Source organism: Salmo trutta, chromosome 16 (genome assembly GCF_901001165.1).
Source record: "Salmo trutta chromosome 16, fSalTru1.1, whole genome shotgun sequence".
NCBI lineage: Eukaryota > Metazoa > Chordata > Actinopteri > Salmoniformes > Salmonidae > Salmo > Salmo trutta.
Genome location: NC_042972.1, coordinates 46,177,854 through 46,203,014, shown reverse-complemented (window position 1 = coordinate 46,203,014; position 25,161 = coordinate 46,177,854). Strand labels below are relative to the sequence as shown.

The 25,161-nt window shown below is 43.8% G+C and overlaps 1 protein-coding gene across 10 annotated transcripts in view; it reads left to right on the top strand.

Moving 5' to 3' along the window:
* Positions 1-25,161, top strand: part of LOC115150859 (inositol 1,4,5-trisphosphate receptor type 1) — a 135,928-nt gene that overhangs the window by 37,273 nt on the left and 73,494 nt on the right. For 6 of the 10 annotated variants that reach the window (XM_029694614.1, XM_029694611.1, XM_029694613.1 and 3 more), the window contains exons 6-37: positions 424-582; positions 2,462-2,560; positions 3,630-3,713; positions 3,824-3,970; positions 5,691-5,786; positions 6,055-6,099; positions 6,226-6,255; positions 7,457-7,611; positions 13,273-13,372; positions 13,465-13,625; positions 13,936-14,077; positions 14,220-14,378; positions 14,517-14,689; positions 16,492-16,611; positions 16,815-17,009; positions 17,190-17,441; positions 17,559-17,700; positions 17,797-17,950; positions 18,172-18,362; positions 18,570-18,702; positions 18,936-18,990; positions 19,100-19,265; positions 19,481-19,645; positions 19,753-19,824; positions 19,968-20,105; positions 20,309-20,434; positions 20,548-20,748; positions 20,908-21,159; positions 21,358-21,483; positions 21,800-21,928; positions 23,363-23,483; positions 23,680-23,864. In XM_029694614.1, the coding sequence (XP_029550474.1) occupies positions 424-582; positions 2,462-2,560; positions 3,630-3,713; positions 3,824-3,970; positions 5,691-5,786; positions 6,055-6,099; positions 6,226-6,255; positions 7,457-7,611; positions 13,273-13,372; positions 13,465-13,625; positions 13,936-14,077; positions 14,220-14,378; positions 14,517-14,689; positions 16,492-16,611; positions 16,815-17,009; positions 17,190-17,441; positions 17,559-17,700; positions 17,797-17,950; positions 18,172-18,362; positions 18,570-18,702; positions 18,936-18,990; positions 19,100-19,265; positions 19,481-19,645; positions 19,753-19,824; positions 19,968-20,105; positions 20,309-20,434; positions 20,548-20,748; positions 20,908-21,159; positions 21,358-21,483; positions 21,800-21,928; positions 23,363-23,483; positions 23,680-23,864 (4,473 nt within the window). The remainder of the gene's footprint in view (positions 1-423; positions 583-2,461; positions 2,561-3,629; positions 3,714-3,823; positions 3,971-5,690; positions 5,787-6,054; positions 6,100-6,225; positions 6,256-7,456; positions 7,612-13,272; positions 13,373-13,464; positions 13,626-13,935; positions 14,078-14,219; positions 14,379-14,516; positions 14,690-16,491; positions 16,612-16,814; positions 17,010-17,189; positions 17,442-17,558; positions 17,701-17,796; positions 17,951-18,171; positions 18,363-18,569; positions 18,703-18,935; positions 18,991-19,099; positions 19,266-19,480; positions 19,646-19,752; positions 19,825-19,967; positions 20,106-20,308; positions 20,435-20,547; positions 20,749-20,907; positions 21,160-21,357; positions 21,484-21,799; positions 21,929-23,362; positions 23,484-23,679; positions 23,865-25,161) is intronic. The other 4 variants (XM_029694615.1, XM_029694610.1, XM_029694607.1 and 1 more) reach the window with 3 other exon arrangements.

Genomic DNA, 25,161 nt, shown 5'->3' with positions numbered 1-25,161 from the left:
TGTCTTAACGACCATTCCACAGGTGCATGTTCATTAATTATTTATGGTTCATTGAACAAGCATGGGAAACAGTGTTTAAACCTTTACAATGAAGATCTGTGAAGTTATTTGGATTTTTATGAATTATCTTTGAAAGACAGGGTCCTGAAAAAGGGACACTTCTTTTTTTGCTGAGTTTATATCTGAACAAGTGCCTTGGATTATGCTTATATATATTAATAATAATAATCCAGGGGAGAAAAGGGGCCATTCCTTTGGGGATATCTAGGAAGGGCCACTGTGCCAATATTTGATATCTAACTCCAACTCTCCTTGTAGATATACTCCATGATAGACTCAGACTGTGACATGCATCTGTACATTTATTATGTTTCCATGCATGTATGAGTTTATAACTGTGTCTGTTGTTTGCCACTCTTTCAGCTGTTGCACTTGAAAAGCAATAAGTACCTGACGGTGAATAAGCGACTCCCTGCCCTGTTGGAGAAGAATGCTATGAGGGTGACGCTGGACTCTGCAGGCAACGAGGGCTCCTGGTTTTACATTCAGCCCTTCTACAAACTGCGCTCCCTGGGAGACAGTGTGAGTGTCTAGCCCAGGGTTGGCTGTAGTGTGGGTCAAAGGTCAGATAGGAAGTCTTGTCATGTCTCTCTATAGAACAATGGTAAAGCCCAGACAACAGCCTTTCCTCTCAAGAGCAAGACGTGATGCTCATTGATTGTTCTGATTCTTAGCTATCGGTATTGTTCTCTTCAGGTTTCAATTTCTTAATTGGTGGATATGCCTAGCATTTTAACATTTAACCATTCAGGCTAGCTGGTAAAAGTTGTATTGTCAGGCATCTAGATAAAGAGTGATTAAGAGCTTAACATGTAAAGATCTCACTGAAAGTTCACATGATGAGTCTGGCACACAAGATTCTTAAAGCTCCTGGCGTCAGTGGCCACAGGAAAAATCCTTCCCACAGGGATCTCTCGGACAGCACTTCTCTGTTAACGCTTGATACCGCTTAAGCTTATCTGCTTTATAAATAGAATCAGGGGTGTATAGAATTGACAAGTTGTACAAATACATGAATATATCATTACCTATTTTGACATTGTGATGGCTTCAGGGTGTGTACTAGTTCAATTGCAAGAAGGCTACCGTAGGTAAGTCCATCATCATTAGCTTTAGCCATTAGGGTATTTCTGGAATGACTCCTGTGCTGATGAGATGGTCCAGTGTGGCCACCTAGTGTTTGGTAGCCAACATGGTCTGATGTGAACAAGTCAACCAATATGTTATCATTATTTGCCTGGTGTTACATAGCACCAAGCACTAGTTATATACATTAAGAGGATAGTGGATGTTGACAGGAATGAATATGAATTATTATGGTAGTTCTCAGACATCTCAGACCTGTGTGGCGTGACATCCCGTGCGGCAGCAGGATTTCACCTGGCTGTTATAAGACCACAGCTGTTCTCTTTCATTGTGCAATCAACTGTTGCCAGAAGTGGAGAGCTTCTGGTTATCTTGAAGGGCACCTTCCCTCTGCTCTAAACTAATCTGACCCCTCCCTGTGTGCGTGTGCCAGAGCTGCCGTGTGTAGCAGCTCTGCCGGGGCCTCTGTAGATCAGCACACTCTGGAGAACCCTGATGGATGTACACGTGCTATCAGTGGTTTTCTACATGATCATATATATGATATTGATGGCAGTTACATGCACACAATAAAGTGATTATTGTGGATACATATTTAATATAATAGTTTGTTTAAAACGTTTACATGCTTTGCAAGAAGAACGATTTTGCTAAATAATCCTGTTTTACATGGACGCATCTGAAATCCGTCTACCTGATGGCACTCTGAAAATGCAGGAAATCGGCAATCAATATTAACGTTCTACCACAGGGAACATGTTATTTTTGGGAAGCATATTTGATTCTGAGTTGGGACATATAAAGTTTTTAAGTGAAGACTACTACCTCTAAGATGCGTACATTCAGTTGTTCTGAACTCACTTCACTTGCGCAAAAGGAGGAGGCTCTCGACTGGTGCGAGCACATGCGCAGCTAAAATACACCGCTGGAACACAGATTTTTAAGGTGTTTACATGTCCTAATAATTTCAAAATAATACTCAGAAAAGCAGGTGTTTTAATCAGCGTATACTTACTTAGATTTTGACCTCACGCCAATTCGGATAAGTAGAGTAAGGTGTTTATATGAATATTGCATAATCAGCCTACTGCCATAATCAGTTTAATATTGAATTAATAAATAAATAAATAAATATTAATATTGAATTATTAGTGTGCATGTAAAATACTCAATGACACACAATCAGACTGTTTCTCTGTTTGTTGTGTCTCTGTGTCCATGTCTCTGTGTGTACATGTGTGGCTGTGATATTCTGTGTAGTTGATTATACTGTGCGTGTATAATAATGCTATTGATTGCTCCCTGGTCTGTCTAGGTGGTGATTGGAGACAAGGTGGTCCTTAACCCTGTGAACGCTGGACAGCCCCTTCACGCCAGCAGCCATCAGCTGGTGGACAACCCAGGATGCAATGAGGTAGAGTACATGTTTCATCTTGTGGAACAGAATCCATATTGGGAAAGTCTCTATTGTTTTATTAACCAAGGTGCCCCTGCACATTTTACTTCCTCGAGTAGTGCAGGTTTTAACTATACTGAGAACTGTGCTTTGTTATTGTTCATTCTGTCCTCTCAAAGATGAGGAAACGCATTCATTAGTTCCTGTTTTATTTTTGTTGTGTACTAATCATCCTTGCTATATGTGAAGAATGAAGTGTAAAACGGCCAGATTGTCTTGAATTAATGAAGTGATGGTTGTTTATGCTAGTCCATACACCATTCTTAAAGCTCAACAGCCATAAAGACAAATGACAGCGCTAAAGGACAGTGTACGAAACATTAGAAACACCTTCCTAATATTGAGTTGCACCCCCTTTTGCCCTCAGAACAGCCTCAATTCGTCAGGGCGTGGACTCTACAAGGTGTCGAAAGCGTTCCACAGGGATGCTGGCCCATGTTGACTCTAATGCTTCCAACAGTTATGTCAAGTTGGCTGGATGTCCTTTGGGTGGTGGACCATTCTTCATACACACGGGAAACTGTTGAGCTTGAAAACCCAGCAGCGTTACAGTTCTTGACGCACTCAAAACAGTGCTCCTGGCACCTACTACCATACTCCGTTCAAAGGAACTTAAATATTTTGTCTTGTCAATTCACATAGCACACACACACAATCCATGTCCAAGGATTATAAATCCTTCTTTAACCCGTCTCCTCACCGTCATCTACACTGATGGAAGTAGATTTTACAAGTGACATCAATAAAGGATCATAGCTTTCACCTGGCTTCACCTGGTTAATCTGTCATGGAAAGAGCAGGTGCTCCTAATGTTTTATACACGTAGTGCATAATTACTGAGCTTCTCCAATCCTGCAAGCCTGAACAAACCCACATGCACAAAAAGGCGCAGGCTCATTTGTTTTGATGTCGCTTTTTTAAGACAAACTTGATGATGTGAATACAAGTCTATCCCAACTGTATAACTGAGAATTAAACCAGGTCTTTCCTGATACAACTCACACATGCTTATCATTTTGTTTTTCAGGTGAACTCTGTAAACTGCAACACAAGTTGGAAAGTAGTTTTGTTCATGAAATGGAGTGACAACAAGGAGACTATTCTTAAAGGGGTAGGTACTCTGATTAGTTGATTGAAATGTATTGGACACAATAACAGAAACAGGGTAGATGGCTCTCCTGCCCTCATTTTACTGACTGGTGTCTGTGTTTGTGTTGCCAGGGTGACGTTGTTCGGCTGTTCCATGCAGAGCAGGAGAAGTTCCTGACATGTGACGACTTCAAGAAGAAGGAGTACGTCTTTCTCAGGACTACAGGACGCCAGTCCGCCACCTCCGCCACTAGCAGCAAGGCATTGTGGGAAGTGGAAGTGAGCATAGGACAATGAGATATTAGATACATGGTGTAATTCATGGTACACAATCACATATGACACTGATATTTAAGGATATGGTTACACGATAACTTTGCATTGCCATGACATTCTGTAGGTCGTTCCAAAGCTAGTTACCCTGAATAAGTCCTGGGGCCTAATTTCTCAATTTTGCAGAGAAACTATTCTAAAATGCTACTTACGAACAGAATTTAGAATGTCCGTTTGCAAAGAAAGTGTGATTTATCAAACAATCATACGAGCATCATACACACACCGGTAGGAGATCTCCAGTGATATATACCAATATTGTTCTCAGCCTCAGTGCTCGTGCACAGCCTTGGCTATTTGCATTGCGAAACACCCCTAATTAACCATATATGGTCAAAATCATAACTTTAAAGCCTGTGGGAAATAAACAACGCCATACCGTGATATACAATGGTGCAACCAACAAAATCTAAGAAGCATAAAACTTTTCCGAGACTGAAATAAAGGTGTTAGAGTCAGAGGTTGAGTACAACCAAAAGGTTTTATTTGGCTCGCTCAGTTGTGGCTTGACCAGTAAACATTTGAACAAACAGTAGCTACAAAGAGAGGACCATTAGGACCATTCAAGTTGCTTTAGCAATGGCAAATATACTTCAAATGAGTAGGCAACACTCACCAATAAGCCATCCATCCTCAACAGCTCTCTCCTGTAGGCGCAGAGGCCAACATTGCTGTTGTGCAGGATGAACGAGCCGTGCGTTGCACCTGGCCACCTTGCCACCACATTCAGCAGCGTATTTTGCGCGTCACATAACCTATCACCAGCACATTAATTGAGTTGCCTTTTCCGTAGTTGAACTCGTTTTGGGATGGGGCTTTTATTGCTCCGTTGGTATTTGGGAACCCATTCATTACAAAGAAACCCCTCTTGACCGCAAGCTGTTGTGCGATGGTGTGTGCCTGTGGCCAAAAAACAAAGGGTCCTTGCAAAAAACGATATCTATTATGCCAATCTGTACTTTCTGTAAAAAGGTCTCACCTGTCACAAAAAACGTGCTCTCTGCGAAATGCAGCGTGTCAAACAGAGCGAGATCAGCTATCTCGCATTCAGTTTCCCACTAACTTCAACAATGGTTTCACTTTCACACATGCCTTTTAATTTAACAATTACTGTACTTTATATGGATTATTATCATAACAAAATGCACTGATGTGGTCAAATTACACTACATGACCAAGAGAATGTGGACAACTGCTTGTTGAACATCTCATTCCAAAATCATGGGCATATTTGGAGTTGGTCCCCCCTTTGCTGCTATAACAGCCTCCACTCTTCTGGGAAGGCTTTCCACTACATGTTGGAACATTGCTGCAGGGACATGCTTCCATTTAGGCACGAGCAATAGTGAGGTCGGGCACTGATGTTGGGCGATGAGGCCTGGCTCGCAGTTGGCGCTCCAATTCATCCCAACGGTGTTCAATGGGGTTGAGGTCAGGGCTCTGTGCACTAATTTGAAGGGGTGTCCCCATGCTTTGTATATGTATGTATATGATATAGTGTAACGCTCGTCGTCGGGTGATAAGGAAGCGGACCAAAGCGCAGCTGGGAGCGAACACATGTGAAACCATGTGGGTCGTCCTGTATCTTTATAAGATGTTTTTACTCGTATGTTATCAGTCCAGATAGCTGTTTCTCATGCTGTCCGGTTTTGCTTTCTTTTATCAGGTGGTCCACCATGACCCTTGTCGGGGCGGGGCTGGCTACTGGAACAGCCTGTTCCGGTTCAAACACCTTGCGACAGGATCATACCTGGCTGCTGAGGTGAGTCCTCTCACACCTACTGTAGTCATATTACATGGTAGTCTACCAACCAACCACTTGCATGGCTGAATTGATTAATACCTGGGAGTATAATGTGTACAATCATCTTGCAGTGCTTCAGTATGCGATCTGAAAGTCTTAACAACGGGGCTTGATTAAGTTGGACCTGATCTACTTTCTATTCACTTACAAGAGGACTATGTATTGCCTCTTGCTTCCTCACATGTTGGAGTTAAGTATCCCATTCTGGTTCTTGATATCTTTTCAGGTGAACCCCGACTATAAGGAAGAATGTCCTGAGCCCAGGTCCTCAGTAAGTCAACCAGAGACTACTCTATGTCTGTGTTTCATGTCTGAGCTGTGTTTGCTCTGACTTGCCCTATCTACCGCTGCTGATCTACACTTTCAACTCTGTGTTGGATCTTGTTTTTCTTTCCAGGTGGTGGATTCTGTTCCCTTTAACTTCCAGGTACTGTGTCTGTCCTGGTGTGTTTCATCCTCTGAAATACTTCATCCTCTGAATTGAGAGATTCTTTAACCATCATTTAATAGTGAATTCACCCTCTTGAAGAGAACTCAACTAAATCTTGGTCTGACTTCCTTAATTCGGGTCTCTCCATACAAGCCACTGTTTGTGTGTAGTGTGTTTTGAGTAGATCTTATGAAAACCATTTTCTATCATCATCACATTTTGAAGATTTTTCTGCATATTCTGAAAGGAGAGCGTCCACTTGTAATAGGTTTACAAATTCAATGGCATTGGCAGTTGTAGTAGATCTCCACTGGATGTCATCATACCATATTCTCTGTGTATGGTACTGGAGCTCCACCGTAGATGGCAGTAGAACACCATCGATTACTCTGTGTGGAGTGTGTCTATGGAGGGAATATGCCAAAGAAACATGATCTTCTGGGGTAGAATCCAGGGTCTGTCTGTCTTTCCATAGTTTGTTTCAGTTTCCTTCTTATTGAATTGCATTCATAAAAACTCACTTATTATATAAGCCCTTAGCCTAGATTAGTGGTTCCCAAACTTTTTCACTGGGGGGGGGGGGGGGCTCCTTCCATCATTGGGGAACATCCCGCAAATGTTTTTATTTATATATCATATAAATCTAAATGCATTCTGAATTGAATTGGACTTTAGATCAGTCAACTTGACAGGATGCGTCAACAACACATTAGCTCTTCTAAAACTGGAAAAGGTCTCTGAGCTGGCGTAAACTCCCATCTCAACGTAACTTCTTGCTCAGTCCTCATCTGAGTGGTACTGATGAATACAGCTAATACGAGGAGAGATGTGTTGGTTGGTGTATTTGTCTTGGGGGATGGAGGAAAAAGAGGGAGTTAGGTTAGTCAATTATCCCAATATCAGAATAATGATTAACTTGCATTACTGTACTGTAAAGCTGGAAATGAGAAAATCTCTGGCTGCAGTAACCCGAACAATGTTGCAATGCTTTAACTTCTTAATGTGATCCATTGATATAGCACTGATTTAAGTTATTGTTGCCATGCGTAAGTCTTAACTAGAAACAGATTAGAGGAAACATATCTTCATTCCTGATCTGTGTTACACACAGTCACAGTAATATTGAAATGATGAACTGGACTGCTGTGTTGAGGCTTCAATATGAACTAACAGTGTCCTCTTTATACTGTACCTCCAGTTGGACTCGGACCATGAGGCCCTGAGAGCGCGTTTGCGAACCCCCCAGGAAAGGGTCATGTACCAACTGGTGTCTGTTCCTGATGGCATGGACATCTCCTCCATCTTTGAACTGGACCCTACCACCCTGAGAGGTGGGGACTCCCTAGTGCCCAGGTACACAGCCAAATATCACACATGATATACCTGCTATTTTTTACTTGGGGTCAGGGGAAGTAGTGGGCGGGACTCTATTTCCTCCTGTAGCGGCCGTGTTACAGGCTGCTGCTGCTGACAGTCACGTGTTGACTGGATGGGGCACCCACCCGTGACGCATCTTCATAGAGATGGAGAAGGGACCTCAGGGGTGTCTAATCATGCAGCCTAGTTAGTCTGAGAAACCAAGGAGCAGCTTTTACAATTCAAAGAGGACCATTTCAGGGCTATTGTGGGATAGCTAACGAAGTGTTCAATTGTTTGTTCTTTGATGTGAATAGGTTTGCAGGAAAGCATAGCTCAGTGTTGCACATGATTCAATTTTAGAACTTTTGTTTTCAAAGTGATTCATATTTCTAAGATGTCTCACCATCTTCCACAAGAATGTGCTGTTGTGTTTTCTCACAATCAGTCAGAACTCTGACCTTGCTGAGGTGATACCGGACATTGGCCATTCATTCCACTTTCTGTGTGTGCGTGTGTGTAGGAGGGAGTCCAGTTTGTTTTCTACTATCTAATAATAGTCAGGAAAGTCCCGGTATGATTTGAAGCAGGAAACCATGGTGATGAGGCACTGCAGGCTAGTTCAGGAGAACCAGAAGATGTTGCAACATGTCTTGATCTAGCCACCTCCCGGTCCCCTAACTAAACACAGAAGCCAGATGTTGAATAACCATCCATCTGCCCACACAGAAAACACACCATCATGTTTCTCATGAAGTAAACTGCTCTTTCAGACAGCTACTTCCAAATACATGGGAATGATCAGGTTCTGTCCATATATGGACATCAGACAATGTGATAGTAAGGTGTGCTCGATCCAATGTATTTATAAAGCCCTTTTTACATCAGCAGATGTCACAAAGTGCTATACAGAAACCCAGCCTCGAACCACATGTTTTCTCAACATAAAGTGTCTTAGTAGGACATTGGGCCACTACGAGCCAGAACAGCTTCAATGCACCTTGACATAGATTCAACAAGTGTCTGGAACTCTATTGACTGACACACACACACACACACACACACACACACACACACACACACACACACACACACACACACACACACACACTAGTGTGAGTAAAGATGACTAGCTCTCTCATGTGCGCAACAGGGCGTAGATTGCTGACATACCATATGTCTATATTTACCTTTGCTGTGTTCCTTCTTCTTCACCCTTATTGACTGTATCATGTGCAATGGCGGTGTTTGCTAAAATAACAATAGTGTGGTTGTTTCTGTCACCAGCATCACATCAGAAAGGCCAGCGCCTCACACTGTAGTGTCAAAGACTGCATTGTGTAACGTTGTCAGGTGCGTGCCTGCCTTCTGGCTACTATTGGCTGCACCCTCCCTCTCGGCTCCTCCTCCCCTCCCGTCCTACCTGAAATAACCCATGTTCTTCAGGACACGAGCAGGCAGGCTGAGCTTTAGGTGTGAGTCATTAGAGTGAGCATGGTGGATGGTCTACACAAAGGTAAGCCTGTTAGCCTAATGGGTCATTACGCAACCAGGCCAAGAATACAGCCAGTGTCTGGTGTACTGTCTGCGCCTACGGCTAGAGAAGGTGGACACCAGAGTATGTGAGCGGAGTAGAGCTGAAGGGAGCGAGGAGCGGCGAGTGCTCAATTTGACTCGAGCACGGAACGAGATTCCCAAAGGCTGGAGTGTCGGCCTTCTCGCCCCTGCTCCAATTTCACTCCAGTAGCGCTCCAGTACCGCTCATTTCATGAGCTCAGGGCATGCCCGGCCCAATATGCATTTATAGTCTACTTGTGTGCCGCTATAGCCCCTTGCTTTAGCTACTGTCATGAAGTTTGCTAAATATTTTCATAAACAAACTGATAAAACAGACAAGTGCAAAATCAAGGTGATTTACAAAGATGAGAACCAAGAGCAAGGGATATATATATATATATATATATATACACTACTGTATCAAAAAATGTTGCTTATGGAATATCTACATAAGTGTACAGAGGCCCATTATCAGCAACCATCACTCCTGTGTTCCAATGGCACGTTGTGTTAGCTAATCCAAGTTTATTATATTAAAAGGCTAATTGATCATTAGAAAACCCTTTTGCAATTATGTTAGCACAGCTGAAAACTGTTGTTCTGATTTAAAGAAGCAATAAAACTGGCCTTCTTTAGACTAGTTGAGTATCTAGAGCATCAGCATTTGTGGGTTTGATTACAGGCTCAAAATGGCCAGAAACAAACACCTTTCTTCTGAAACTCGTCAATCTATTCTTGTTCTGAGAAATGAAGGCTATTCCATGCGAGAAATTGCCAAGAAACTGAAGATCTGGTACAACGCTGTGTACTACCTTCACAGAACAGCGCAAACTGGCTCTACCAGAATAGAAAGAGGAGTGGGAGGCCCCGGTGCACAACTGAGCAAGAGGACAAGTACATTAGAGTGTCTAGTTTGAGAAACAGCCGCCTCACAAATCCTCAACGGGCAGCTTCATTAAATAATACCCGCAAAACACCAGTCTCAACGTCAACAGTGAAGAGGCGACTCCGGGATGCTGGCCTTCTAGGCAGAGTTCCTCTGTCCAGTGTCTGTGTTCTTTTGCCCATCTTAATATTTTATTTTTATTGGCCAGTCTGAGATATGGCTTTTTCTTTGCAACTATGCCTAGAAAGCCAGCATCCCGGAGTCACATCTTCACTGTTGACGTTGAGACTGGTGTTTTGCGGGTACTATTTAATGAAGCTGCCAGTTGAGGACTTGTGAGCCAGTCAGTTGATTATTGACAAGTTCTTCCATCACTTTTGATAAACAGGGCAAAATATAAATTATTTCATAGTTTTGATGTCTTCACTATTATTCTTCGATGTAGAAAATAGTAAAAATAAAGTAAAGCCTTGAATGAGTATGTGTTCTAAAACGTTTGACCGGTAGTGTGTGTATATGTATGTGTGTGTGTATATGTATGTGTATAGATAGATAGATCGATCGATAAATCAGCCTGGCAAGAGTGGCCAAAAAGGTGTTTAGCATCTCCAGTGGCTCTGCAAGCGCAGAGACGATATTCTCTGCTGTTGGTCTGCTCTCCCTGCACCATCGGAATGAGCCTTAAGCCACAGATTCTGGACAAACTGCTGTTTCTAAAAATGAATTCAAAGGCACTGTAGACTGAGTCTAATAAGGCATTTTTCATTTAATTTGTATTTAATTCTAAGTAAGTCACAGGGCTATATCTGCAATTTATAGACTAAAATGAGTTAACACAATGAAATGTTGTTTAAATGTTAAGCGCCTAATGACCCTGACTCCTACCAGACTAGTGTGTCGTACTCGCAAATACTTCACAATGTATTTCTTTGTAGGCTATAGCCTTGAGATAATTGAAATAATATAGCCTAAGTAATTCATCTCTTTTTTAGTCTCCCTGTCTGGCTCTTGACCTATTTAGGGTGTTTAGATGCAGTTTAATATGACATGTAGCCTATTTGACATTTTGAGCGCTTCTTACGTTCACCTTTTTCATGTTTATTAAAATACTTTTCATTAAAATCTTATGGTTTGGTTTCAATAATTCAAAACCAAATGGTAGGTCCAGTTAGCCACAAAAATAGATGGGTGTTGGTTAAATTGTGTAAACATAAGAATTTGTTCCTAACTGACTTGCCTAGTTAAATAAAAAAATAAAAATACAGGGATGGGATATGCCACTGTACTCCAAATGTTACCTTTATCCAAACTGATACATTGGGAAGATTGAAATACTGCTATTTCTTTCTGGAAAACTGCCCTTTTTTCGTCCTCATGCTAGGTAGCAGTAGCTACAGCAGCCATTATGAATGGCACATCGCGTTGAACAACAAAGAAGCTGATTGGCTGACAGTGCTGTTTTGGCACACAAAACATCAAAGTATTTGTATTTTGGAACTAGATTTTCATACATCTTGTTTGAGGATGTAACAGAAAGTCATCACACCCACTAGTGGTGAGAGCCCACTCTAAATGTTATTACCATCATCTATAACTAAGTTGGTTTTAGGTGGTTTGAACAACCAATTGATATACAGGACCAGTCAAAAGTTTGGACACACCTACTCATTCAAGGGTTTTTCTTTATTTTTACTATTTTCTACATTGTAGAATAATAGTGAAGACATCAAAACTATGAAATAACACATGGAATCATGTAGGAACCAAAAAAGGGTTAAACAAATCAAAATAAATCTTATATTTGAGATTCTTCAAAGTAGCAACCCTTTGCCTTGATAGATTTGCACACGCAAACGTGTGCAAATCCCACGAAGCGCAAACCAGATGGGATGGCATATTGTTGCAGAATGCTGTGGTAGCCATGCTGGTTAAGTGAGCCTTGAATTCTAAATAAATCACAGACAGTGTCACCAGCAAAGCACCATCACACCTGCTCCTCCATGCTTCACGGTGGGAACCACACATGCAGAGATCATCAGTTCAACTTCTCTGCGTCTCACAAAGACACGGCGGTTGGAAACAAAAATCTCAAATTTGGACTCATCAGACCAAAGGACAGATTTCCACTGGTCTAATGTCCATTGCTCGTATTTCTTGGCCCAATCAAGTCTCTTCTTCTTATTGGCATCCTTTAGTAGTGGTTTCTTTGCAGCAAATCAACCATGAAGGCCTGATTCATGCAGTCTCCTTTGAACAGTTGATGTTGAGATGTGTCTGTTACTTGAACTCTGTGTAGCATTTATGTGGACTGCAATTTCTGAGGCCAGTAACTCTAATGAACTTATCCTCTGCAGCAGAGCTAACTCTGGATCTTCCTTTCCTGTGGTGGTCCTCATGAGAGACAGTTTCATCATAGTGCTCAATGGTTTTGCGACTGCACTTGAAGAAACTTTCAAAGTTCTTGAAATATTCTGGATTGACGGACCTTCATGTCTTCAAGTAAAGTAATAAAGTAAGTCCATAGTATGGACTTGGTCTTTTTCTCAAATAGGGCTATCTTCTGTATACCCCACTACCTTGTCACAACACAACTGATATGCTCAAACGCATTAAAGAAGGAAAGAAATTCCACAAATTAAATATTAACAAGGCACACTTGTTAATCGAAATGCATTCCAGGGGACTACCTCACGAAGCTGGTTGAGAGAATGCCAAGAGTGTACAAAGCTGTCATCAAGGCAAAGGGTGGCTACTTTGAAGAATCTCCTGTCCTGACTCAGCCATCTATGACCATGCAGTCACCATGCATGGTTGTATGCAGTTGATTTCTTGCATCAAGAGCAGATTCTGAGAAATTGAGTGACGTAAGTTATTGAGCGTTCCATTCTGTCCTCACAGGGCTTGGTTTAATAAGACAAAAAAAAAATCCCATCCAAGTTGAAAGAGCATTACAGACTAAACACAGCTGGTATTCCCTAGTAATCCCAAATACTTCTGCAAACAATATAAATGTTTAAACAAAGTTCACTTTTCAAGGCTACTGTAAGGTTGACACCGGAAAAAAAATCACCTGAAGAATTACTATCCACAAACATAATTTTGCATATAAAAGGCCTCTGAGTAGAATTATCATGGAGAGGTAGACTAGTATAGTGGACTGTTGTTGTTTTTTGTGTTGGTGCGGTCCTCTGAGTTGCTCTGTCCTGTTCCCTCAGGAGCTCTTTTGTGAGGCTCAGGCACCTCTGCACCAACACATGGGTCCACAGCACCAACAACCCCATTGACAAGGAGGAGGAGAAGCCTGTCATGTTACGGGTGAGTGGCTGGGAAGGATACTAGTGTGTGACCTTTGATCGGACTTGTAAAATCAATTTATTCAAAGTATGTTTTACATGTCGTTCTTTTAGATTGGCACATCAGCAGTTAAAGAAGACAAAGAGGCCTTTGCCATAGTGCCTGTCCCCCCAGCGGAAGTCAGAGACTTAGACTTGGCCAACGATGCCAGTAAAGTGTTGGCATCCATTGCTGGCAAACTGGAGAAGGGCACTATAACACAGAATGAGAGGAGGTAAAGTGTGTGTTTGAAACAGATGCCGGCAGTAACCTTTTGACCTACTGTATTACATTGTTGGAAATATCTGGTAGGTTGAAAGTCATTTTAGAAGATTGCTGTTGGCCTTTTAACATTTGGTAGAAGTATTATTTATCATGTTGAGCTGTGTCGTCATTTTAAGGTCCACCAGGTATTCCATAGTTTTTCTCTTTTAGCTATTGTCCGTGGCTCCTCTCTCTAGAGAGGCTGGCTGTAGGAGTGGATGTTATCTGGGATCCTGGTGGAACCATTCATTCCTCCCTGGCCCTGTCTCTCTGGTCTTCAGGTTTGTCACTAAGCTTCTGGAGGACCTGGTCTTCTTCGTGTGTGACATCCCCAACACTGGCCAGGACGTGCTGGAGATCATGGTCAACAAGCCCAACAGAGAGAGACAGAAACTCATGAGGGAGCAGAACATCCTGAAACAGGTACAGCTCATTGTACTCCATGGTAGTATCATCTACTTTGGGCTTGGGGTACGTATGACAGTCAATGTTAAGTTAACCTCTCCACATTGTCAATTTAAGTGTCACAATTTAAATTACATATGGAATCCATATCCCTCTTTAGATTTTCAAACTTCTCCAAGCCCCGTTCACGGACAGTGGGGATGGTCCTATGCTGCGATTGGAAGAGCTTGGTGACCAGCGCCACGCCCCCTTCAGGCACATCTGCAGGCTCTGTTACCGGGTATTACGGCACTCCCAACAAGACTACAGGAAGAACCAGGTCGGTGGGCAGAACTGATTGATTGCATCGATCAACTCAGACACACAGCAGAAATGTGCTGGCTAAAAGGCTAAATTTACTTAACCTGTTAGTTGTGCATTAGAATGGTCCTGACCCTCACTGACTCCCCCTCTACAGGAGTACATAGCCAAGCAGTTCCGCTTCATGCAGAAACAGATAGGCTACGACGTTCTGGCTGAGGACACGATAACTGCCCTGCTCCACAACAACCGCAAGCTCCTGGAAAAACACATCACGGCCGCAGAGATTGACACCTTTGTCACCCTGGTCAGGAAGAACCGGGAGCCCAGGTGAGACCAAGAGGACGAGGCGATAGGATGGGGGCATGCCATGGGCCTGATTCAGAAGGTTGTCTGTGGGTGGAAGTTTGTTTGTACAGCACCAGCCAGGGAATGTAGTAGATGTAGATGTATTCAAATGTATGCATGAGGGTATCAGAGGATGGGATTGTTTTGGACCCTGGCACTGGAGGTAATTGCTGTCATTAGTGCTGTCGAGCTCCAGTCTTGTGCTGCTGGCGATATGAGAACCATGCTGATCCAAGGGTCTGGATAAAGGGGGCTTTTATTGGGGTCTGATGGAGCTGGGAGGGGGACTGTGTCGGGACTGGAGCCTTCTGTTTCCAGCAGCACAGGGCTGTAGCAGGTCACTGAGCCTGAATAACCCTACTCTGGGAGCCTGTACTGTGGATATTGGCTAGTGCACTGTTGTAGACCCCGTATTTTTCAAGTTTTAATGTCACATGCCTTTCAAAACCCAACAATGCAAGAATGAATAACAATGTATTATTATAAAAAAAACACAAGAATATGAATTACACAATGAAATAAGTGCTCACCCCTCCGTTTCCTGTAGTCCACGATCAGCTCCTTGGTCTTGCTGACGTTGAGGGAGAGGTTGTTGCTCCGGCACCACACTGCCAAGTCACTAACCTCCTCCCTAATAGGCTCACTCATTGTCGCCAGTGATCAGGCCTACCACCGTTGTGTTATCAGCGAACTTGATAATTGTGTTGGAATTGTGCGTGGCTACACTTTCGTGGGTGAAGAGGGAGTACAGGAGGGGACTAAGCACACACCCCTGTGGGGCCCCTGTGTTAAGGGTCAGCGTGGCGGAGGAGATGTTGCCTACCCTTACTACCTGGGGTCGGCCCATCAGGAAGTCCAGGTTCCAGTTGCAGAGGGAGGTGCTCAGTCCCAGAGTCCAAAGCTTGGTGACGAGCTTGGAGGGGACAATGGTGTGTAGTCAATGAACAGCATTCTCACATAGGTATTCCTCTTATCTAGGTGGATGAGGGCGGTGTGGAAAAATTGAGATTGCATCATCTATGGATCTGTTGGGGTGGTATGCAATTTGGAGTGGGTCCAGGGTGGCTGAGATGGTGGAGTTAATGTGTGCCATAACCAGCCTCTCAAAGCACTTCATGATTACAGAAGTGAGTGCTACAGGGCATTAGTCATTGTGGCATGAAGGCATAGAATTCTTAGGAACAGAAAGCATTGTGGTCATTTTAAAATGTGGGAATTACAGACCGGGGCAAGGAGAAGTTGAAAATAACTGTGAATATGCTTGCCAGCTATTCTGCGCATGCCCTAGAGCGCACCCTGGAGTACCGTCGGGGCCCACGGCCCTGCGGGTGTTGAACTGATTGAAGACCCTTCTCACGTCGGCTTCAGAGAGCGAGATCACCCAATCCTCACACCCGGCTCAATGTTGTTGTTGTCAAAGCGTGCATGCATTGAGTTTGTCTGCTGGAGAGGCATCGTTGGGCAGGGTTGGGTCTTCCTTTGTAATCAGTAATGGAATGTAGCACCTGCCACATGAGGCGGGCGTCCGAGCCTGTGTATTATGATTCGACCTTATTCCTATATTGTCCTTTTGCTAGTTTGTTGACTCTGCGGAAGTCATAGCAGGACTACTTCTTCCTGTCTTCGGCCGTAGCATCAAGGTTGTCTACGATAGCTCTGTGTGTGGTAGCCCTGTTCTTCAGTTTAGCACCAACGTCAGTGTTAATCCAGTGCAGTGGTGTTTGCCTCTTAGGCAGCTGGGCCTGTATGTTGACCATCCCCTTCTCTTTGACCCTCATCTCCAGGTTTCTGGACTACCTGTCTGATCTATGTGTGTCCATGAACAAGTCCATCCCAGTGACTCAGGAGCTCATCTGTAACGCCGTGCTGGACCCATCCAATGCAGACATCCTCATCGAGACTAAGTAAACCCCACTAAAAACATGAGTGTGGGTGTGTGCGTGTTTGAACATTATACTGATGCTTTCTAATTAGATTGTCTCCAATATAGTGTTATTAGTAATGCTGTTGATTATGAAAACAAAGACCGACGTGTGTTTCAGTATTCATTGTTTTCTGCAGTTACTTTGCACTATGTTGACTGTCTGTTTTATTTGCCGCCGACCAGGCTAGTTCTGTCGCGCTTTGAGATTGAGGCTGTAACAATGGGGGAGAATCCCATAGAGACGGAGGAGGATGAGGAGGAGGTGTGGCTCTTCTGGAGGGACAACTGCAAGGAGATCCGAAGCAAGAGTGTCAGAGAGTTGGCCCAGGACGCCAAGGAGGGCCAGAAGGAGGACCAGGAGGTGGTCAGCTACTACAGGTCGGGGATTAGCGCCTTACAGGGTTCAGGAGGAGTTAAGGTTGGATTATGGGTGCAATGACATGTTTGGATGTACAGTATGTAAAAGCATATGGGACAGTTTGATTGTCTATGTACATAGCCTGCTTTCAGACTAATACCCCGACCAGATGTTAAAGTATGCTCCTCTCCCCCCTGCAGGTACCAGCTGAATCTGTTTGCGCGGATGTGTCTGGACCGTCAGTACCTGGCCATCAATAAGATCTCTGGCCAGCTAGACGTGGACCTGATCCTGCGCTGCATGTCTGACGAGGACCTGCCCTACGACCTTAGGGCATCCTTCTGCCGCATGATGCTGCACATGCACGTGGACCGCGACCCCCAGGAACAGGTCACGCCAGTCAAGTACGCACGCCTCTGGTCCGAGATCCCCTCCAAGATCGCCATTGACAAGTGAGTGGGGTTTATGAACGTGTTGTTAGGGTCCTATCAGCGATATTCTGCATTACCTAAGCTCATCTATAGGCTACCTCTGAGCCTTTACACAAGAATGTTCTCTCACTTTCTAAGCTACGACAATGATGGTACCACCAGAGATGAGATCAAGGAGAGGTTCTGCCTGACCATGGAGTTTGTGGAGAACTACCTGATGTCTGTGGTGTCTCAGAACATCCCTTTCGATGACAGAGAGAAAAACAAGCTCACCTTCGAGGTAGGTTTCTCTGGAAACATCACAAAGTGTCAACCAGAGAGAATGTATCATATGGGGAATTATCACACTTCCGTTTTCACTTTTCTCTGTTAAAAGGTAGTGAACCTGGCAAGGAACCTCATTTACTTTGGCTTCTATAACTTCAGTGACCTGCTGCGACTGACTAAGATCTTATTGAACATCTTGGACTGTGTTCATGTCAGCACCATTTACCCCATTACCAAGCTGGAGAAGGGAGAGGAAAAACAAGGTGAACACCCGGCTTCTTCCTGTCTGTCAATTGGTATTGGCTGTTACTGATGTAGTGTTATTGAGGTGCACTCTCTCGCTCTCAATACCCTTCCCTTATATGAGGAATCATGTGGGAGTTAATTAGGTTCGGTTATTGTGTTGTGTGTGAGTAAGCACCCCTGTTCAATTCTGAGGTGTGTGTGTGTGTGTGTGTTTTTGTGTGTATGTGTGTGTCCACAGGCAGTAATGTGATGAAGTCTATCCATGGGGTGGGGGAGCTGATGACCCAGGTGGTCCTTCGAGGGGGGGGCTTCCTCCCCATCACCCCCACCCACCAGCCGGAGGAGGGTGTGGTCAAGACCCAGACAGAGCCGGAGAGGGAGGACATCATGGTGATGGACACCAAGCTCAAGATCATCGAGATCCTCCAGGTAACGTCTGCCCCTGTCATCTGGCCTTTTATATTGATTTTCCCATGTTATTTTCAAATATCTTGGCTTTGATTTCCCATAGTATCAAATACAAATGTGTAGAAAATCTAGATGAAGGACATATTTTTCTCAGTATGATTATTCTTAGTGGTGAGCTCCGAAGCCTGGTGTTTTAACTAACTGATGTGCTCTGTTCCTGCCCACTAGTTCATTCTGAATGTGCGGCTAGACTACAGGATCTCCTGCCTGCTCTGTATCTTCAAGCGAGAGTTTGATGAGAGTAACCCTCAGGGTGATAATACACCGTCTAGTGCTAGTCAAGATGGAAATAATATGACAGGTCAGCATACTGAAAACCAAAGCCTTGCCTTTTCTTTCTTACTGCTTTTACCCTCAAGCTACGGACACTACAGACATAACAGATTCCACGTGTCCCTACACCCTTAGTATTTGTATTACATTTTTATTTTCAGATATTTATCAAGTTCATTTGCGGTGTCGATGGTTTCCAAAGTGAAGTATAGCCTGCAAACGGGGTTCACAAGAATGTAAATGCTTTATTTGTTTTGTTAGGGTCTCTAGATTTTGAGAACATAGAAGAGCAGGCAGAGGCAATCTTTGGAGGAAGGTAAACCCTCTCATTTTAAAGCAATGCAGTGTCAGTCTCCATAAAAGGACTGTTTTTAAGACTGGGATACTCAGTCCCCAGTGTCTGAGCCTGGTGTGTTGTTCTGCAGTGAGGAGAACACCCCTCTGGACCTGGATGACCATGGAGGGAGGACCTTCCTGAGGGTGCTACTGCACCTCACCATGCATGACTACCCTCCCCTGGTGTCTGGGGCCCTCCAGCTGCTCTTCAGACACTTCAGCCAGAGACAGGAAGTCCTCATGGCCTTCAAACAGGTAGGCCTCCGACCAAAGAACTCACAGGTCCACAAGAACTCACAGGTCCACTCTATCAGTTCTCCGCACACTCATCAAGAATCGTATCTTTAGTTAGAAAGGCATCATATGAATGAGCATTAAAGTCATTTGATTACAAGGCAATTAAAGGCCTAGCTTGCTGTGGAGATTAAACTTAAGTCTTAACTGAGTTATATCCCTTCCTCTTCCCTTAGGTCCAGCTCTTGGTGACCAGCCAAGATGTGGACAACTACAAGCAGATCAAGTCAGACTTAGACCAGCTGCGCTCCATCGTGGAGAAGTCGGAGCTGTGGGTGTACAAGAGGCAGGGGGACGAGGACGGAGGGGACGGACCCTCAGAGTCCGACCATAAAATGAAGGTATTGCGTCAAAACTTCCTAACGATTATTGTACATCTCAAGGATTTTTTATGGGATGCTTCACATGTGTATGAACAAGCTCTCATTCTAACTCTGTCCATGTGCAGGGGGATTCAGGCGGCTCTGACAAAAAGAAGGAGGAAAGCAACAGCAGTTACAACTACAGGGTTATGAAGGAGGTACCATCTTCTTCTTCATTTTCTCTCATCTCTGAGTTGGCGGTGTAAGGAGTCATTGCCTTCACTCTTTTAAGATGTTGTCAGTCATTAGAGATGTATAAGGCAGACAGTCTCTGAGCCCCTTCTCTCTTCCCCGTGTTCAGATCCTGCTGCGGCTCAGTAAGCTGTGTGTCCAGGAGGGAGCATCGGGGAAGAAGAGTAAGAAGCAGCAGCAGAGACTATTGAGGAACATGGGAGCCCACAGTGTGGTGCTGGAGCTACTGCAGATCCCCTATGAGAAGGTACTGGAGAATATGATGGGCCAGACCTATACTCTCAAAACATCCCTTTATAGACTGACCAAAAAGGCATGAAGAAAACACTAGAGCATTTATACCACAGAGTTGTACATAGGCTTGGTCAATCATTTCATTTGTGGAAGGTTTGAATGATGGCTGCAGCTCTTTGGATGTGTGTCTGCCTGTACTTATGACGAACACTCCAGGGCGAGGACGTCCGCATGCAGGAGATCATGAAGCTGGCTCATGAGTTCCTCCAGAACTTCTGTGCAGGGAACCAGCAGAACCAGATCCTGCTGCACAAGCACATCAACCTATTCCTCAACCCAGGGGTGAGTGGACTTTCCTGGGGAAAGGGTTAGGGCTGGGATGAACCAGTGGTACTCCATCCTTCCCATACCAATAAGTCCACTAGTTTGATGCTTCTATTTCACCTTCTCTTCAGATTCTGGAGGCAGTCACCATGCAGCACGTTTTCATGAATAACTTCCAGCTGTGCAGTGAGATCAACGAGCGAGTGGTGCAGCACTTTATCCACTGCACCGAGACGCACGGCCGCCATGTCCAGTACCTCAAGTTCCTTCAAACCATCGTCAAGGCTGAGAACAAGTTCATCAAGAAGTGTCAGGACACCGTCATGGCTGAGGTGGGACACCATAATTACCGTGCACACATGATTCTAATGCAAATGAAACACATGCATTTTAGCAATATAAACCTGCAATACTACCCAAACAAAAATGAATTCAAATCTATATCGTGTGTCAGCAGCATCTGATAACTACTCTGTCTTCCTCCTGCTCAGCTGGTGAACTCGGGCGAGGACGTCCTGGTGTTCTACAACGACCGTGCGTCCTTCCAGACCCTGGTCACGATGATGCGGTCGGAGCGGGACCGTATGGATGAGAACAGCGCTCTGAGGTACCACATCCACCTGGTAGAGCTGCTGGCCGTCTGCACCGAGGGAAAAAACGTCTACACTGAGATCAAGTGTAACTCTCTGCTGCCTTTGGATGACATAGTGAGGGTGGTCACCCATGAGGACTGCATCCCTGAGGTGAGTGATTGACCGAAGAGCTAAAAAGCATGCATTGGTAGTCTACTGAAATGATGAAGAGCCTGGTGTACATGTTGTGTTCATGTGACTCATTTGAACATTTGCTTCTTGCAGCAAGTTAAATGGCCATTCTGGGCTCTTGAGATAATTATGTACTTAGGCACCTATGAAGTTGTTCATTCCCAACTTTTTCTCCAGGTGAAGATAGCCTACATCAACTTCCTGAACCACTGCTACGTGGACACAGAGGTGGAGATGAAGGAGATCTACACCAGCAACCACATGTGGAAGCTCTTTGAGAACTTCCTGGTGGACATATGCAGGGTAAACAAACACACATCACCTCTCTTCCATATCTCATGGCTAGTCAACAGACATGCTGGTGACATGTTACTGAGACCTTGTTGATAGTCTGCTGAGCATTCTACAGGGATACTCTCAAAATAAGGTTAGCTTTATATGTTCTCCTGGGAGTGTTCTGCTGAGAGGCAGTGTGAGATCACAGCGTGGAGTAACAATATTCTATCCTCCTTCCTGTGAGGATCCAGGAAGTGTGATCCAGTGAATGCTCACCCATTACCCACGTCTGTCTGGTGAGTGAGTCAGGCTAACCTTGGTTGTCCGTGTCTGCTATCTGTAGGTGTGCAACAACACCAGTGACAGGAAGCATGCAGACACGGTTCTGGAGGGTTATGTGACAGAGACAGTCATGAGCATCGTCACCACCTTCTTCAGCTCGCCCTTCTCTGACCAGAGCACCAGCCTGCAGGTAACCATGACCACCGTAACAAAAAACACTAAATAAAAGCAGTTGAATTGTGGATATTCTGTTGGGTGAAATCTGGTCATCAATCATTTTCTGTTGATAGTGATCTGTGTTAACTTATCATTTTCTAAAAGGCATTAATGAATTCCTCGTCTGTGTGGAAGAAACATTATCCCCAAAGGCTCTACACTGACAGTTAACATGTAATATATGACATTTTGCTTCAAATAGCTGGCACGTCAGGTGTTTGTAAGTATGAGTAAAAGTCCCACTGTAATTGGTTTTCCATCCCCTGGGTGTGTTCCTTACCAGCAGTCATAGAGTAGCCAGACGTTTCCTCAATGACTGGTCTTCACAGAACTGAGTCAGCACCTTCCAAGAATTCTTTACAGATGGTGTGTGCAAATGCGTTAGAAACCTCCCCTCAGTTCCTTCCCAAATCTTTAGGCTTGTTTTCACAAGATACATGGGATGTGTGTTTGCTGGGAAATAATTGCAAATGTCACGTAACGAATGGTAAATCACTCTGTGGCCTACTATAAATGGTTGGGATGTATGACATGTGGAGGGGAAGACTTATCCACTTCACTCTAAGGTTTTTGCAATCACTCCTGGAGTTGTCTAGTAATACCAATTCCTGTAAGGAACTAGATTTTTGTGTAGACTTTATTAGGTTTAGTTTCTCTTATAGTCATTTCCACATCCTTTCCAACCCATTTCCCCCACCATCCCACATCCCATTAGACTCAATATACCAGTTGATGTGAACCGCCTAATGATATTCATTCCCTTCTCTCCCATGACAGGCATGCATTCTGGGAAAGATAACTGAGGTATACAGTATATTGTGCCGTAGGTTTGTGTGCAGCTGGTTCACAGGGTGTTGCTTCGTCCTGGTGGTAGCGGTGATACTGTATGTTTTAGACATTGGTCTAGTAGTAGTTGGGACCTGAGCTGATTCTGGTGATAACCAACAGGCATACTAGAAGTGTTAAACCCTCTTACATACTGTATGTTATAGCACCTTTACAGTACATACAGTTAAAGGTTCGAGAATTGTACGGGTAAACAGGAGAAAACGCTTTGAAACGTAAATAAACGTTCAGGTAATACTTTCTCGGTTTCAAAGGTTTTCTCTGATTTCTTCCTGCTGAACATGACTCAATTTGTGTCTGATGGCACCCTCGAGTTGGGGAAACTGGGTTCTAGAAATATGGTCTGTGATAAACCACAAAAGCCTTTGTTGATCACTGCTGGGGATTTTAGCTTTGTTTAATGTGCAGCTTCTGACTTGTCTTTTGACGTCTTGTCTCCTCTCATATCTACTGTCTTTACTTCCTGTCTGTCTGTCTGTCTGTCTGTCTGTCTGTCTGTCTGTCTGTCTGTCTGTCTGTCTGTCTGTCTGTCTCTCTCTCTCTCTCTCGCGCTTTCTCTTAGACTCGTCAGCCGGTGTTTGTACAGCTCCTGCAGGGGGTGTTCAGGGTATACCACTGCAACTGGCTCAACCCCACTCAGAAGGCCTCCGTTGAGGCCTGTATCAAGGTGCTGTCTGACGTGGGTAAGATACCTGCAATTGGCCTCCACCTCTTGCCCAAACACTGTCTTGATAAAGTCAAAGAAATACATCTTCTTTGTAGTCACAAGCCAATGAGCTCATTTTATCTGTCATCTAGAAGAAAAAAATACATCTTTACATTTTTTTTTTAAACGAGCATCCCTCTTAAGTTTGCGTCCTACTGTTTCATTTCACACAGCCAAGAGCAGAGCCATCGCGATACCAGTGGACCTAGACAGCCAGGTGAACAACCTGTTTGTCAAGTCCAACAACGTGGTCACCAAGTCCATCTTGAGCTGGAGACTCTCCGCCAAGAACGCCCCCAGGAGGGACTCCAACGCCACTGCGTCCGTTAGCTACAGGAACATCATAGAAAGGCTGCAGGTGAGGATTCAGGAATACAGTGCCTTCAGAAAGTATTCACACCCCTTGACATTTTCCACATTTTGTTGTGTTACAGCCTCAATTTAAAATGGATTACATTTAGATTGTATGTCACTGGCCTACACACAATACCCCATAATGTCAAAGTGGAATTATGTTTTTAGAACATTTTACAAATGTAATAAAAAAGGAAAAGCTGAAATGTCTTGAGTCAGTATGTATTCAAGCCCTTTGTAATGGCAAGCCTAAAGTTCAGTAGCAAAAATTTGCTTAACTAGTCACATAATAAGTTGCATGGAGTCACTCTGTGTGTAATAATAGTGTTTAACATGATGAATACCACCTCTCTTTACCCCACACATACAATTATCTGTAAATTTCAAACACAGATTAAACCACAAGAAACAGGGAAGTTGTCCAATGCCTCGCAAAGAAGGGCACCTTATTGGTAGATGGGTAAAAAAACAAACAAACATTGAATATCCGTTTGAGCATGGTGAAGTTGTTAATTACACTTTGGAAGGTGTATCAATACACCCAGTCACTACAAAGATACAAGCGTCCTTCCTAACTCAGTTGCCGGATAGGAAGGAGACTGTTCACACCAATGGTGACTTTATAACAGTTACAGAATTTAATGGATGTGATAGGATAAAATTGAGGATGGATCAACAACATTGTAGTTACTTCACAATAATGACCTAAATGACAGAGTGAAAAGAAGGAAGCCTGTACAGAATAAACATATTCCAAAACATGTATCCTGCTTGCAATAAGGCACTAATAATAGTAATACTGCAAAAAATGTGGCAAAGAAATTAACTTTATTACATTTACATTTGACATTTTAGTCATTTTAGCAGACGCTCTTATCCAGAGTGACTTACAGTAGTGAATGCATACATTGTTTTTTCCCGTATGTCCTAAATACAAAACGTTTTGTTTGGGGCAAATCCAACACAACACATCACAGCGTACCGCACTTCATATTTTCAAGCATGGCGGTGGATGCATCATGTTATGGGTATGGTTGTCATCGGCAAGGAGTAGGGTCTTTTTTTAGGATAAAAATAAACGGAATAGAGCTAGGCACAGGCAAAATCCTAGAGGAAAATCTGTTTCTGTCTGCTTTCCAGCAGACACTGGAAGAACAATCCCGCTATGCCCTCAGATGAACCATCAAACAAGCAAAGCGTCAATACAGGACTAAGATTGAATCCTACTACACCAGCTATGACGCTCGTCGGATGTGGCAGGGCTTGCAAACTATTACGGACTACAAAGGGAAACCCAGCCG